General features: G+C 40.1%; 1 protein-coding gene across 19 annotated transcripts in view; it reads right to left on the bottom strand.

Annotated features, from left to right (window-relative positions):
• The window catches only part of RERE (arginine-glutamic acid dipeptide repeats), a 469,651-nt gene that overhangs the window by 194,611 nt on the left and 259,496 nt on the right, over nt 1-15,544 (bottom strand). For all 19 annotated transcript variants that reach the window (XR_013413051.1, XR_013413057.1, XM_077988803.1 and 16 more), the window contains 2 exon segments: nt 6,594-6,699; nt 5,642-5,738 (listed from right to left, as the gene is read on the bottom strand). Coding sequence is in view for 17 of the 19 variants with exons in the window: in XM_077988803.1 (XP_077844929.1) it covers nt 5,642-5,738; nt 6,594-6,699 (203 nt within the window). In the remaining 2 variants the exon portion in view is untranslated.

Genomic DNA, 15,544 nt, shown 5'->3' with positions numbered 1-15,544 from the left:
AATTTTTTGTAGTTTTAGTAGAGACGGGGCTTTGCCATGTTGGCCAGGTTGGTCTCGAACTCCTGACCTCAGGTGATCTGCCCACCTCGGCCTCCCAAAGTGCTGGGATTACAGGCGTGAGCCACTGTGCCCTGCCACTAAAGGATTTTTAAATGGTTGGGAAACTGTCCACAGATGTAACTAATCTGTTTCCAGCCCTAAACACATACATGATACTAGTTGCTCATAACAAAGTAAGGAGATAAATTAATTTAGGATGAAAAAAAAAAACAGACTGGAAGCCTCAAACAGCTAATTTAGGGCTCCTTGGCCCTGGTCTTCCAGAAAATTCATCCTAAGGCATTTTCCTATAATAGGAACCCCTGGGTAAAATGGTAGCCTATAACCTGACCTGCAGTAGGATATTTTTTTCCCCAGTGACTCCTTGAAACAGGAAGCAGATATTCAGAAAGTTGAAAAACAGCCCTTAAGTCGACATTTACGATCTCCTCTGCTGCCCTCCACAATCAATACTGGAGAATGCACTGATGTGAGTGCACAATAAACCCGAGAATGTTCCCCAGGTCACATGTCCTCAGTCCAATCACAAAGCAATCACTGCAGATCCTTGGATCATTAATAAAACATTATCCTTAGGGGAGAAAAAGTAGCATAGAAAACAAATTACAAGTTACAAGTTTATCTGCTCATTCTTAGAGCGCGTTGAGATGGCTCCCTAAGCTGAACTCTTCTCCATATACCTGAAGGAATCTAAGTATCTAATCCCTACTCCTCCAACGGGCCACAGAGAAACAGTAAAAAAAGTTCATGCTGAGTGATTACACCATCATTAACTCAGTACAAAATTAAACTTAATTTCACTTATTCTTTTCTTCCCCTTATACTTTTAAGAACTCAGCAGAAATTCAATGAGCTATGGAGTGTACTATACATGTTACTAGGGCATGAGATGCTCTTTGAGGGACTACTTTCACACTCCTTACCATACTGGATGTGGAACCAGATGTGTGTGTTTGGTTCAGGATTCTGTCATTAGTCATGTGACCTTGAATAAGTTTGTCAAAAGGTTAGCTCAAACGTTAAAAAACTTGACACTGGTCACAAGGCTACAGCAGAGCCAGGATTCAAACGCAAGTCTTCTAACTTCAGTCTATTATACCACAATGCCAGCCAAAAATATTTACCCAGGAATAAACAGAACTCAAAAACTACTCTATTTAAAATGCTAACTTTACTCTTTGGTGCTTATTGATAACGTGTGATGAAATAAGATCAGCAGCTGTAGAAACTTATCTTGAAAGGTAGAGACAAGGGACAGCCAAGGTCAAGTATTCAAAACTGACAGCAAAGCAGTTAATGCTGGACCTCAACACATTTCTACAACTGCGATGGGCTCAGATTTCCTTACAGGAAGAAACTCTGGTAGGAAAAAGTTATAATCTCACAATTTACAAAGAAGCTACAGGGCATTTTGTTTTCCTTTTGATTTACCACGGCTAAAGGATAAAGCTCTCTCTCCTCCTTTATAACCCAACTCTAGCACCAGCTTGAAAGAAAACCTTATACATCAGTTTCCTCCTGAGTGAATGGAATGGCAAGAGCCCCCTCAGAGTTACTGCCACCAGATGAATCCACACAACTGAGCCCTTTGATCTTCAAGAAGAATGGTGCTAAGCACTAACATGATCAGTCTTTTTCTTTTTTCCTTTTTGTTCCCCATGGTTTTTTTCATTACATTTATTTGATCCCTTTTCATGTGCCTACAGACTATTTTATTTGTGTCTCTCTCAAAATTGAATTTATTTTTAGTAGTACTGGTTTATAACTATGGAGAAAGAATAAACTCTGTGCATAAACTATGAGAAGAAAATTGGAAAAAAAAGTTAAAGCTTAACTTTAACCATCTCCCACCAAATACATCCCAAACATTTTTTAAGTTAATCTACCTTGGTGAAGAGAAAGAGAATAAACAGAGACTGCTGGGGGCACTGCCATCCCATTCTATTTTACGGGACTAATGGGACAATCAAAGCTTCTGTCACGGTGAGTGCTGCTGCCAAGAGCGAGGCCAGATCACTAAGTGACAGCAAAGAGACCCTGCACCATTAGGGAAGCGCGTCCACACACACGAGTGACCCTGCACCACTAGGCCAGCAGGTCCACACACACGCAACACTGTACCACCAGGCCAGCACGTCCACACACATGTGACTCCGCACCACTAGGCTAGCACGTCTACAAACACACATGACACCACACCAGTAAGTCAGCGCGTCCACAAACACGTGTGCAACACCGCACCACTAGGCCAGCGCATCCACACACACACGCAAAATTGCATCATTAGGCCAACGCGTCCACATGCACCGAGACATTGCACCACCAAGCCAGCGCATCCACACACTCACACGACACTGCACCATTAGGCCAGCTTGTTCAGTGACCAAACGACCACCTGTCATCTGATGTCTTTGAAAAAAATCCAGTAGTCAAGTCACAAAAGAATGTTGTACTATAAAATCAAATTCAAGATAAAAGTTTTATAACGCAGCTACCACTTTTTATGACCACTTTGAAGAAAACACCACAGGAGAAAAAAAAAAAAAAACTGATTAATGAGGATTCTAATTATATACCCAGTGAAAAGAAGATGAAGTATTACCACTGTAGCACTGTGGTGGCCAGTGAAAGGACAGTGACTTACACATTTACACATCTCCAAGAAACATCTGATTGTAAACTTAGCTACAGTAAATTCATGGAATCCAGATGGAATTATTTGGGATAACCTGTTCTTCTGAAAATGCTAAAATAAGATAAACATGGGCCGGGTGTGGTGGCTCATGCCTGTAATCCCAGCACTTTGGGAGGTTGAGGTGGGTGGATCACTTGAGGTCAGGAGTTCAAGACCAGCCTGGCCAAGATGGTGAAACCCTGTCTCTAATAAAAATAAAAAAATTAGGCCGGGCGCGGTGGCTCAAGCCTGTAATCCCAGCACTTTGGGAGGCCGAGACGGGCGGATCACGAGGTCAGGAGATCGAGACCATCCTGGCTAACACCGTGAAACCCCGTCTCTACTAAAAATACAAAAAACTAGCCGGGCGAGGTGGCGGGCGCCTGTAGTCCCAGCTACTCCGGAGGCTGAGGCAGGAGAATGGCGTAAACCCGGGAGGCGGAGCTTGCAGTGAGCTGAGATCCGGCCACTGCACTCCAGCCCGGGCTACAGAGCAAGACTCCGTCTCAAAAAAAAAAAAAAAAAAAAAAAAAATTAGCTGGGCATCACGGCACATGCCTGTAGTCCCAGCTACTCAGGAGGCTGAGGTAGGAGAATCACTTGAACCTGGGAGGCGGAGGTTGCAGTGAAGTAAGCCAAGAACAAGCCACTGAGCTCCAGCCTGGGTGACAAAGCAAGACTCCGTCTCAGAAAAAAAGATTCTACAAATCTCAATACCAATGATAACTACTCAAATATATTGATTTTAAGCATTTATGTCAAAACATGTTGAATACACAGTCACGTATCTCACATATTTGTTCAACTGAAACTCTAAATCGCTTAAAATCTTTTCCCTCAACCTGTGAGACAAGATGGAAAGAGGAAGGAAAGAGTATGCAAACCAGTGTAAGAAGTATTCCAGGATTTGGCTGAGTGCGGTGGTTCACACTTGTAATCCCAGCACTTTGGGGAGGCCGAAGTGGGTGGATTGCTTAAGCTTAGGAATTCAAGACCAGCCTGGGCAAGATGGTAAAACCTCGTCTCTACAAAACACACAAAAATTAGCCAGGGTGGTGGTGTACACCTGTAGTCCCAGCTACTTGGGGAGGTAGGATTGCTTGAGCCCAGGAGTTTGAGGCTGCAGTGAGCCATAATCTCACCACTGCACTCCTGGATGACAGAGCGAGATCCTGTCTCAAAAAACAAAAAAAAGAACAAGACCAGAAATATTCAAGGATTAAGTGACTGGTCCATTAACAATATTCCAGGAATTCAGTCACTGGGCCCAGCTAACAATATTCCAGGATTAAGTCACCGGTTCCAGCTAACAATATTCCAGGATTAAGTCACTGGTCCCAGGTAAAAATTGAACTGTTTCATCAATATAACCAACCCTGCATTAACTTCCTTTGTTCAGCAAGTGAGCTTAAGCTTGGAAAGCTAATCTTAAAAGTCACACAAAGCTTGTGGAAGTTCACAGGAAGTTTATAAAACACTGAGAAATTCTCTAAATTCATCTAAATTCATGTAAGAAGTCAAACCTAACTACATCCACGCCATACCCCACAGCAGAGTTGGCAAACTATGGCCAGAAAAGCCACATCTGGCACACCGCCTGCTTCCTGTGGCCTGAGAGAAGAGTTTTTGCATTTTTAAATGGCTGAAAAAGAAAGCAAAAGAAGAGTATCTCCTGACACATGAAAATTAAATGAAACTCAAATTTCAATATCCATAAAGTTTTATTGGAGCACAGCCACTTCATTTATTTCATGTTGTCTATGGCTTTTATGCTGCAATGGTTGAGCTGAGTCACTGCAACAGATACCATGTGAAATATCAGCTGACCCAAAAAGCTTGTCAAAGCCTGCCCTAAAGTTGCTACTAATTTACCTTGAAATAACAGACTTTAGCTATGTAGCTTTGCACAAAAGACTCCAGATGGTTTTTCTGAATACCATCTGAGCATCAGAATGGAGAAATTACTGTAACTCATTGTAGTTTTAAGATAAAAGCTACCAAAATCCTAGAATTTTATTAAAACCGTATTATAGTACTTAACAAAAAAAAAGTAGTTTTTCACCACTTTATTAATGATTATTTCCAGTGAGGAAAGGGTTTTAAGAATATTAGTAGTCTTCCTATACCACTTAAAAGACCCAAAGTCAGTCATACATACACAAAATGAGCCATTACGGCCATCCTTTTCTTGAAAGAGACGGAAAATACCCAAAGATGCTAATGTCACGGTCATTTTTTTGACATAATTCCTGAACACATTATGACCAGCTGGAATGTTACCTTCTGCCTCAGAATGAAATCTTCAATATCTTTCTACCCACCTCTTCTCCCTACCAATGAAGCTATCTAGTAGGAAATTTTTCAGACATACAGAAAATGGAAGAATAGTTCAGTGAAAATCTCTATAAACTTTGCCTAGATTCTCAATTAATTACACGCTGCCATATCTGCGTCATCCGTTTCTCTATCTTCTCTAGTGGCAGGAATTAAATCTTTAGAAAGTAAACTGCAGACCATCAGAACACTTTCTCCCACCTCAGCTTTCCAAAGTGCCAGGATTACAGATGTGAGCCACTGCACCTGCCCATTGGAACATTTCACCCACATACTTCAGCAAACAATACCAGGATAATAATTTCCAAGGAAATGAAGATACAGTAATATAGAAAGGGCATTAAAAAGTAAATTATCAAAAGAGAGAGAGAGAGGTAAAGCTAGATTAGTGAAGATACGGAGAACCTCTGCAATCTCAACAATCCAGAGCAGACACTGGAATGTTCACTCTGAGGCCAAAAGAGGAGTCTGATTAATACAGTGACTACTAAAAGATCAGGAGAGATTAGACTCTCCACCTCCTGCGCTCAATGACTGCTCCTTCACATGGAAGAGCATGTCTCCAGTACTTACCTAAGGGCAGCAGCATGGTAAGTGTCAACGTAATCAGAAATGAAGAGCTCTCGGTTCTTGATAACTGGGTCTGTAATGACAAGTTCTCTTCCAGAGTCTGTCAAAAAATTAATTAAGAGGACATTAAAACTGAGTTTCCCAAAACAAGTAAAAAAATTTTGTAAAACTTTTCTTTCAGGTTTACCACCCACTAAATAACCAGGCCTGGTGAGCATCATAAGTATGCAAAATAGAGAAGAGGAATCACAAATTGCAAGAATAACAGTAACAGAAAGTACAGTTTTTGTCAACAAAGTATCTTCTTGGCTATGTTTTATACCCCTTACTAAGTCCCTATATTTTGCCAAAATGGATTAAGTACAAATGGAAAAAGAGCAGAAACAACTATCTTATCCTAGCACCTCTTCAACTACCAAAATACTTAGTGATCCTGTCCATCTTATTTTTCTTGCTAAATATTACAAAATGGAGTGAAATCACACAGCTTCCACTGAAAATAATATTTTTAACAAGGAACTATAATTTACTTGCTTTAACGGAGGTTTTTTTTTATAGTTTCAAAGAAGGAAAAAAAAAAAAAAACACCCAGCAAGATAAAAAAGAACATCATTCTTCCAAGTTGTTTTTCACTGGTTTGTTGACTGTGAGAAGAGTGCAGCAGGATCAGGGCCAGGCAAAGTTTGATGCCAGCACCAGCACTGCCATTTAGAGGATGCACAGCCCCAGCAACGTCCTTAGCATCGCTCAACCTCAGTTTCCTCATCTGGAACTGGAGAGGGACAGACCCACCTCACGTGACTAATGGGTAACCAATGTGAATCGTCAAGCATAAGGCCTACCAACATTCAAAAATCCATTTTTTAAAAAGGTATCTTCATTTAATTAATGTCTTTAGAAAGAACATTGCCCAAAGCTAAGAAATACATGAATCAAACCAGAAGGACATATTTACCATTTTCATTATGTCGATCCTGAACCAAATGCTGATACACAGAATCTGGGACCTCAGACTGACGGTAGTACCATTTGACGTTCATGAGGAGATGGTCCCTCTTACTCTGAAAAGGAAAATCTAACAGCATTAGGAACAGGATTTCAGGTGGCCACAAGTGCATATCATACCCATGACAAAAGCCCCTGTAAACGGGTGGACAGGTAGGTAGGGAGAGACACAATTACCATCAGGACCACAATAATACGTAAGTCAGTTATGAGGTCAAATTTTATTTTTTAAAAACACCCATCAATAGATCCCTCTCACCTTACCCCTCTAAACTGCTTATTTCAGGAAACAAAAGGAGACCAGTCTCGAATCTGTTTATCTCCCCAGTTTGATTAACTAATCCATTCAATATTACAGTTTTATTTAACATTAGCTATATAATACTATATGAATATATCTTTCTATTTTAATCTTTAATCATTTTGGTAAATATTTAGAGTCAATGTTAGCATACTGTCAAGGCTCATTAAGGGCAATAGGCTAGAAAGAACTTACCCAGCAAGGCCTGGCACAAAATAATCTCTTCTCCAAGGTTTGCCTATTACCCAAACTAAATTAGATTCTCCTTCCACTTTTTAGCCACAGTTACTGTTATGTGCCAAATGAATATAGCGAAGAATGGGTGGTGATGAAGGTACTATGAGTCCAGAGACCTCATCTCATTTATTTCCGAATCTCCAGGTAATAGAACATCTTATATATAACTATTTGTGAATAATGAAGAGTTTATGATGATCACATAAATGATTCTGTAAATGTTTATAGGACACTGAACTATGTTATCCCTAAAAGTTAATTTTGTTCCCAGTTTGTTCAGAGAATAAAGGATCAAACATTGCCCTTCCATTAGCAAGTTATAGGGCTACAGCTTGCAAAAGATCATCTCTGTGCCTGGTCAAGAAATAGCTCAACAGGGAGCGCACTGAGGTTTCCTGCGGCCTCCTAAAATACTTTTCCAACTCATGTGTGGCCTTAACAGAATTCTCCAAGGTGAATGGAATACCATTCCTTTCAGCAGCCTCTACGTTCTCATCACAGGCCCGCTGGTCAGTAATGAATGAGAGCTAAAATTCAAGAAATGCCTCATGTTTATAAAGGGGACGCCTAAATCCTAAAACATGATAAAAGAGCCCTCATTAATGAAAGAAGATACTTTCTGCTTTAACGAGCAGTCACAAATATAGCCAACACTAAAACACTACTAGGAAAGTTCCAAAAAACCTTTGCTAAAAGACACTTAAAAGCCATTTAAAGAATCAGAAAGATAACAATTGCCACAAGTTTCAACAGAACTCAAATGTGAAGATGTGGTTTTATTATTTATTTTTGTTTTTTTTGAGAAGGAGCCTCACTCTGTCACCCAGGCTGGAGTGCAGTGGTGTGATCTCAGCTCACTGCAACCTCCACCTCCTAGGTTCAAATGATTCTCCTGCCTCAGCCTCCCAAGTAGCTGGGATTATAGGTGTGTGCCATCATGCCCAGCTATTTTTGTATTTTTAGTAAAGACAGGTTTTGACCATGTGGGCCCCACTGGTCTGGAACTCCTGACCTCAAATGATCCATCCACCCGCCTTGACCTCCCAATGTGCTGGGATGTCAAGCATGAGCCACCACACCCGCCAAAAATGTGCTGTTTCAAAGTAAACACAACAATGTTTTAAAATCTACCAGTCTACGTATTTCTGAAACACATTTAAGATGTCTGAAAACCTGAAGGGCAACAGAAATACCTTTTAGATACAGTAACTCAAATTTGTACAATGTCTATTTTTCAGAACCAAGCCAGGCATACTGGTGATCTTTTGAGGTACAATATCTATGTTATCTTATGATGTAGGAATACCTACTGATTACACACACAAATAAATCACTGCTTTCGTTTATTTGTACCTAGATGTATGAATCCTAATATTATACTTTACAATGGCAGTGAAAGAACTATTGGATTCCCCAATGCAGTACTATGCAATAACCAGGGAGTGGCAGCATTGTGCTACAAAGACTTCACAATCAATTCCACAGACAAAACACACAAAGGTAGACTGAAAGTAAACAACAATTTGGAACAAATTTAAGTAGCTGTAATATCCACAATCTTTCTAAATAGGCCAGTAACTTAATTATAAATTAAAAGTCTATTATAAAGGGAGGCAATGTGTGGTTTCAGCAGGTGCTAGATTAAAATTAGGTAATCTAGGATTGCAGTTCAGTCTGCAACTGCTAGTTGCAACCTTAGTGGAATCCCCCAACCCTCTGAAAAGGGAAGGGATGGAACAAAATTGTTTCTATGTTCTCTTTCCATTCTTACATGTTTACATCTAGATTTCTTCCTCAAACAAAACCAAGTAGATAAAATGATGCTGTGGGAGAATCTCTAATTTTTTCTCTGTATATGTGCAATGGCACTGGCTAACAGTGCCATCCTAAAGAAGGTTTACAAATTAAAATGTCACCTTCAGGGGAAGCTGGCCACTGCTATATGAGGGAGAAAAGAGCATCCCCTCCCTGAGTAAGTGTTCCCAAAGCTACCTCAGACACAGAAGTATTGCTCGAAAGTTAAGACACAGGTAATCATCTATTTCCTACTACTCACTAGTCAAAGAATTTTGGTCAAACTCACAGAAAATTAAAGCCAGACATGAATTTAGAGATCATGTGATTCATGCAAAACTGTCTGGGTTTGAATCCTGGCTCTGCAACTTACCAAGCTATGTGACTTTGGGCAAGTAACTTCTCCAAGCCTCAATGCTCTCATATACAAAATGGGAGAAAACCAAGTTTCTACCTTATTCAGTTGTGAGGATTAAATAAACTAATATAAAGCAAGTTGATGAGCTCAATAAATGTTAGATATTACTATCACTGTTTTACAGAAAAAAGAGAGTAGCCAAGATAGAAAAGAGGTCACTTAAAGGTTTTGCTTTTCTAAGATTCAAAATTATGTTAGTAATGGCAATATGAAAATAAGTCATACAGCAAATTAAGAGGAAAATGTCTTCACTTTTCCAACAATTCTAGAGGCTTATCAAGAATTTCTTAACAATTAAGCTTCACTTTTTACTAGCAATATAATTTAACAATGACATAAATGTCAAAATGTTTATAAATAATGTATTTTATACAGAATGTGGAATCAAGAGGGAAGTGAGCTTCCTGTGTGAAAGCACCCTAGGGTATACTTCTGAATAGTAAGAGGAGCCCACTGGGAAGTAAATAACTTCTCACCAGTTTGTTTGTTTAGAGACAAGTTCTCACTCTGTTACCCAGGCTGGAGTGCAATGGCACCATCATGGCTCACTGCAGCCTCGACCTCCCAGGCTCAAAGTGATCCTCCTGCCTCAGCCTCCTGAGTTAAGTAGGAAAACAAGCACTCAGCTAATTTTTAAAATTTTTTTGTAGAGGTGGACATCTTGCTATGTTTTAAGCCACTAAACAGGAGCACATCCAATCTGCTTACAATAAGGTTGGCTCTGTGAGAAAAAAAAAAAAAAAAAAGGGTGAGAGGAGTTGTTTCTGGGCTAAAATATGGATTCTTCCATATCCCTGGCTGGATTTCTCTTGAAATGAAGAATATATGTTGATTTAAGGAGATTAATAGAGGACAAAATCCATCCCCCAAATCTGGGCTTAGAAAAAAGACAGATCCTTATGGTAGCTACTTAGGAGCAGAATAGCAAAGATTTCTACACATCTTTGAATATCAGACAATAGTATTGAGATTTAACAAATTTAAAATAACTGAAATGAAACACTCAGAACTAGATAACTGACAAGGGGTAGACTAGGGGAAAAGGCGGGCAATGGAGACAGGAAAGGCCAAGAAAAGGTTTCTGTTGAAGGGCAACTGTGTTGTCATCAGCAACACACAACACAGTCTGCCCAAACACAGACACAGGGTCTAATGCCAAGATGGAAACTTCCTTTCCTGTAGATCTTTCATGATTACTAATTTAGTGTTTTATCGATTTAAATAGCCTGAGTCTTTCCCAGAAACATTCTTAATATCAGCCTCAAGACAATGTTTTTCCACAACATGAAAATAGTAATAATAATCAAGGGGGTATCTGGAGAGTTCATAAATGCCAATAGGACAAGGGCAGAGAGAGAGTCCTTCAAACAGAGGCGGCCTGCAAGCCAGATGGAACAACCGTAAATTCACCAAAGAGGAAAGAGCTTCTTTGTCCCATTGATCGCTAGCTGATGATACGGGATCATCACGTCCCCAAAGCCTCCAAAACAGACCACTCCTGTCCCTCTGTGTTATCAAATGTGACAGGGACATCAAGGCCAAAGACAGCCTCAACAGAGTACCAAGATGGATATTAGCAAATAGATAAATTTGCCAAGTCAAAACAATCTGCTAGAGAGAAGAGGATAACTTCCTGCATATTTTTTAACTGCTCAGTAATGGGGGCTCTTGATTCAGAACCAAGTGAAATCAGATCAAAATTCTTACTTGAAGTAAGCCAATACAGCCAACCAAGTTTCTCCAGAAATTTGGGGTGAAGTGGCTAACATGTGTATACTGTAGGGCTTAAAAAGATACTTCCTGAAGAAACTTTTCATGCATTTCCACAACATGGTGATAATAAGGTTAAGAGCTGTCTGAACATTAGAGGTTTACTGTATAACTCAGAAATGTATACATACAACTTTTAATTGGTAGTCAGCATACTAATTAAGTATACAGAGGGGGAAAAACTGTCTCCTGGAGACATCACCATCTCCCTTCAAGTGCGCTCACTAACCGGTTTAAAGAGGCATTAACTCCGCCTGTTGAGTCCACCTCCATCTACAGGACAATGACTGTTAGACTGTCACCTTAGCTAAGACCCTGGGGACATAGTGATAACGGCTTCAATCATTCCTGACTTCAAGGGAGAAGGGTAGGGACAGACAATGGGGTCAAAGATCACTCTTCTTCAAAGGTCAAAGCTAACTCCAGATACAGACTGAGTAACCTCTCATTCAAAATACCTGGGACCAGAGGTGTTTCTGATTTCAGAATTTTCTAGATTTTGGAATCTTTGGGTATACATAATGAGACATCTTGGTGATGGGACCCAAGTCTAAACACAAAATTCATTTATGTTTCATATAAACCTCATACACATAGTCTCAGGATAAGTATATAAAACATTTTAATAACATATGCAGCCTGTCACAAAGGTCAGATGTGGAATTTTCTACTTACGGTATCATGTCAGCACTCAAAAAGTGAGAGATTTTAAATTAGAGATGCTCAACCTGTATTTATTTACACAGGCAAATCAAAACTAAAGATAAGCTTTCTGTACCAGTCATAGTTACCCAAGTTTGTGGATAAATATCTGAAATTAAATTTAATTCAATTAAAATGAAATTAGATCCAGGAATCCCACTTCTGGGAATTTACCAAAAGATTTAAAATCAGTCTGTCAAAGAGAAGCCTGCACTCCCAAGTTTATTCACAATAAACAAGTTAGGGAATCAACCTCAGTTCCTATCAACAATTAATGGATAAAGAAAATGTGAGAGATATATATATATATACACACACACACACACATATACAATGGACTACTATTCAGCCTTTAAAAAAGAAGACTCCTGTCATCTGCAACAACATGAATGGAACTAGAGAATACTATCCTAAGTTAAATAAATAAGCCAGGAATTGAAAGACAAATACCACATGTGCTTACTTATTACATGTGGACTCAAACAACCCAACTCATAGAAGCGAAGAGAAGTGGTTACAGAGGCTGGGCAGTGGGGGACTGGGGAGCTAATGGTCAAAGGATACAAAATCTCAGTAAAGAAGAATAACTGGGTTTTTAAAAAGATCAACTGCACAACATGATTAATATAGTTAATACCTGTATTGTACATTTCAAAATTGGTAAGAGTAAATTTCAAACGTTCTCATTATAAAAAATTGTAAGTAATTGAGGTGATGGTATGTTAACTAGCTTGATTTAATTATTCTACATTGTATTAATGAATCATACATCATTTTGTACTCCATACGTATATACAATTATAAATTGTCAACTTACAACAAAATGAAATTTTAAAAATGAAATTAGATAGGAAATATCTTGTAATATTTCAAGCCTCTACCCTACTTAACATAAGACTCTAAGAATGGCCAGGCACAGTGGTGCAGGCCTGTAATCCTACCACTTTGAGAGGCAGAGCCAGGTGGATCACCTGAGGTCAGGAGTTCAAGGCCAGCCTGGTCAACATGGCAAAACCCCATCTCTACTAAAAATACAAAAATTAGTTGGGCATGGTGGTGGGTGCCTATAACCCCAGCTACTTGAGAGGCTGAGTGAGGCAGGAGAACGGCTTGAACCCAGGAGGTGGAGGTTGCAGTGAAAGGAGATCGTGCCACTGCACTCCAGTCTGAGTAACAGCGAAACTCTGTCTCAAAACGAAACAAACAAAAAGGCTCTAAGAATTTTACATATCTATGATGGGTGCGGTGGCTCACACCTGTAATCCCAGCACTTTGGGAGGCCAAGGCAGACGGATCATGAGGTCAGGAGTTTGAGACCAGCCTGGCCAACATGGTGAAACCCCGTCTCTACTAAAAATACAAAAATTAGCCGGGCATGGTGGCCCATGCCTGTAATCCCAGCTACTAGGGAGGCTGAGACAGGAGAATCGCTTGAGCCTGGGAGGCTGAGGTTGCAGTGAGCTGAGATCGTGCCATTGCACTCCAGCCTAGGTGACAAGAGCCAGACCACGTCTAAAAAATAAAAAAAATTTTTTTTAATTTTAAAAAAGAATTTTACATATCTATATATATTATCTGTATAACTTTATAGCCATTACAGCTCCATAATGCCAGGAAAGAGGTATAGAAAAACCTAAAGCAGAGTATACCACCAGGCCTCAGGCCATCAAGGTTCATGTACACCAGGGTTCTGCTCCGACATGGGGACCAGTGGGTAAGGAGAAAAGCTGAAATACTGACTCCACAGACTTTTCTCAGGGGAAAGAAAGGACTCTGAATATACTTTATAATCACACCATGCTGTACACATCTCCCAAATGGCACTGAGTCATTAAACATTTTGTTTCATTTTGAGAGGGCAAAGTGAGGGCAAGTAAATTTCTTATTGCCCTTGACAAGTATCCACTCTTGTTTGATCCTGGAACACCTTCTTCCAACCTCGGTGTATTTTAGTGTAGGGCTGGGGCTGAACAGACCTAAAAATCCATAGGGTCATCTTCTACATCCATTCTCAGTGGTGCCTGAACTCACCTGTGGAAGGACCACGGCTGTGGCACAGCTCCCCTCAGGTGGCCACACTACTCTCATTTCTAAAATACCTTAAAACGAGGGGCAGGCAGGGGAAAAATAAAACAAAATAAAATACCCGGGCTAGGCGCGGTGGCTCACACCGGTAATCCCAACACTTTGGGAGGCCAAGGCAGGTGAATAACGAGGTCAGGAGTTCAAGACCAGCCTGGCCAAGATGATGAAACCCCGTCTCCACTAAAACTACAAAAATTAGCTGGGTGTGGTGGCGACCGCCTGTAATCCCAGCTACTCAGGAGGCTGAAGCAGAGAATTGCTTGAACCCGGGAGGCGGAAGTTGCAGTGAGCTGAGATGGCATCACTGCACTCCAGCCTAGACAACAGAGCAAGACTCTATCTCAAAAAAAAAAAAAAAAAAAAAAAAAAAAAAACACTGAAAACAAAAATTAGATGGGACACAGAATCCTGTTGGTGGTAATGTCACATTTATTAGCATTTCCAAACAGGTGTACCTGGAACTACTGGTACACCCAGTATAGAGCAGACTACTGGAGGGGTCTGCTCAGAACTGGAATAATATTTTTTTTTTTTTTTTTTTTTTGAGACAGAGTCTCACTCAGTCACCCAGGCTGGAGTGCAGTGGCACGATCTCGGCTCACTGCAACCTCCGCCTCCCGGGTTCAAGCGATTCTCCTGCCTTCGCTTTCTGAATAGCTGGAACTACAGGCACATGCCACCATGCCCAGATAATGTTTTGTATTTTTAGTAGAAATGGGGTTTCATCATGTTAACCAGGATGATCTTGATCTCCAGACCTTGTGATCTGCCCAATTCGGCCTCCCAAAGTGCTAGGATTATAGGTGTGAGGCACCGCACCCGGTCAGAACTGGCATAATGAATTTTTAAAGAAAAGTAAGTAGATGAAAGAAACAGAAGCAGACCATGGCCACAACCATCCGACTAGGCTGCTTACTGCTTGTAGGCACTAGGATCAAGGTTACGGGCTCATTTTCAAAACCTATGAGTGGTATTCAATCCAAAAGACTGTTGTCAAAAGATAACATCAGCATCTGGGTCTGTGTGAAAAGATTTAAATCACCTTCTATCAGATGTTGAAGCATGAAGGGGAAATGGTAGGAGGGCAGATGACTTTTTACAGTGTTTACAATCAAGATATACAAATAACTGGCTACATACAAATACTCAGAAAGATGATGTAACTATGAATGTACTGAAGCACAGGCTCAGATGATCAGCAATAATTTCAAAACCACTGCTTCTTGATGATGCCTTGTTTGTTAAACTACTGCCTCTGTTAAATTATTTTTACACTTTAATATGGAGAAAAATCAACCAATATTTTGGTAGAAACTAAAATAGTACATGAAAACTAAATCATCTCTGAAATGCTAGCTAAGGAGACAAAACTCATTAAGGATTTTCTACTTAGGATTATATTGTGTATGAACACTGAAACTTTCAGACAATTCACTCTTGTATTTGTTTGCAGCAGAGAGGCCAAAAGTAAGTGCAGGTAAAACCTTGGGAATATTTATACTTCTTGCCCTCACCTGTAATCTACAAGGCTAGGTAACTAGATAACCCTATTGTCCTTAATGTCACACACATACACACACACACACACACACAC

The sequence above is a fragment of the Macaca mulatta genome, chromosome 1 (genome assembly GCF_049350105.2).
Source record: "Macaca mulatta isolate MMU2019108-1 chromosome 1, T2T-MMU8v2.0, whole genome shotgun sequence".
Classification (NCBI taxonomy): Eukaryota; Metazoa; Chordata; class Mammalia; order Primates; family Cercopithecidae; genus Macaca; species Macaca mulatta.
Note: the sequence above shows the minus strand (reverse complement) of the source record. Positions and strands in the feature narration are given on the sequence as shown.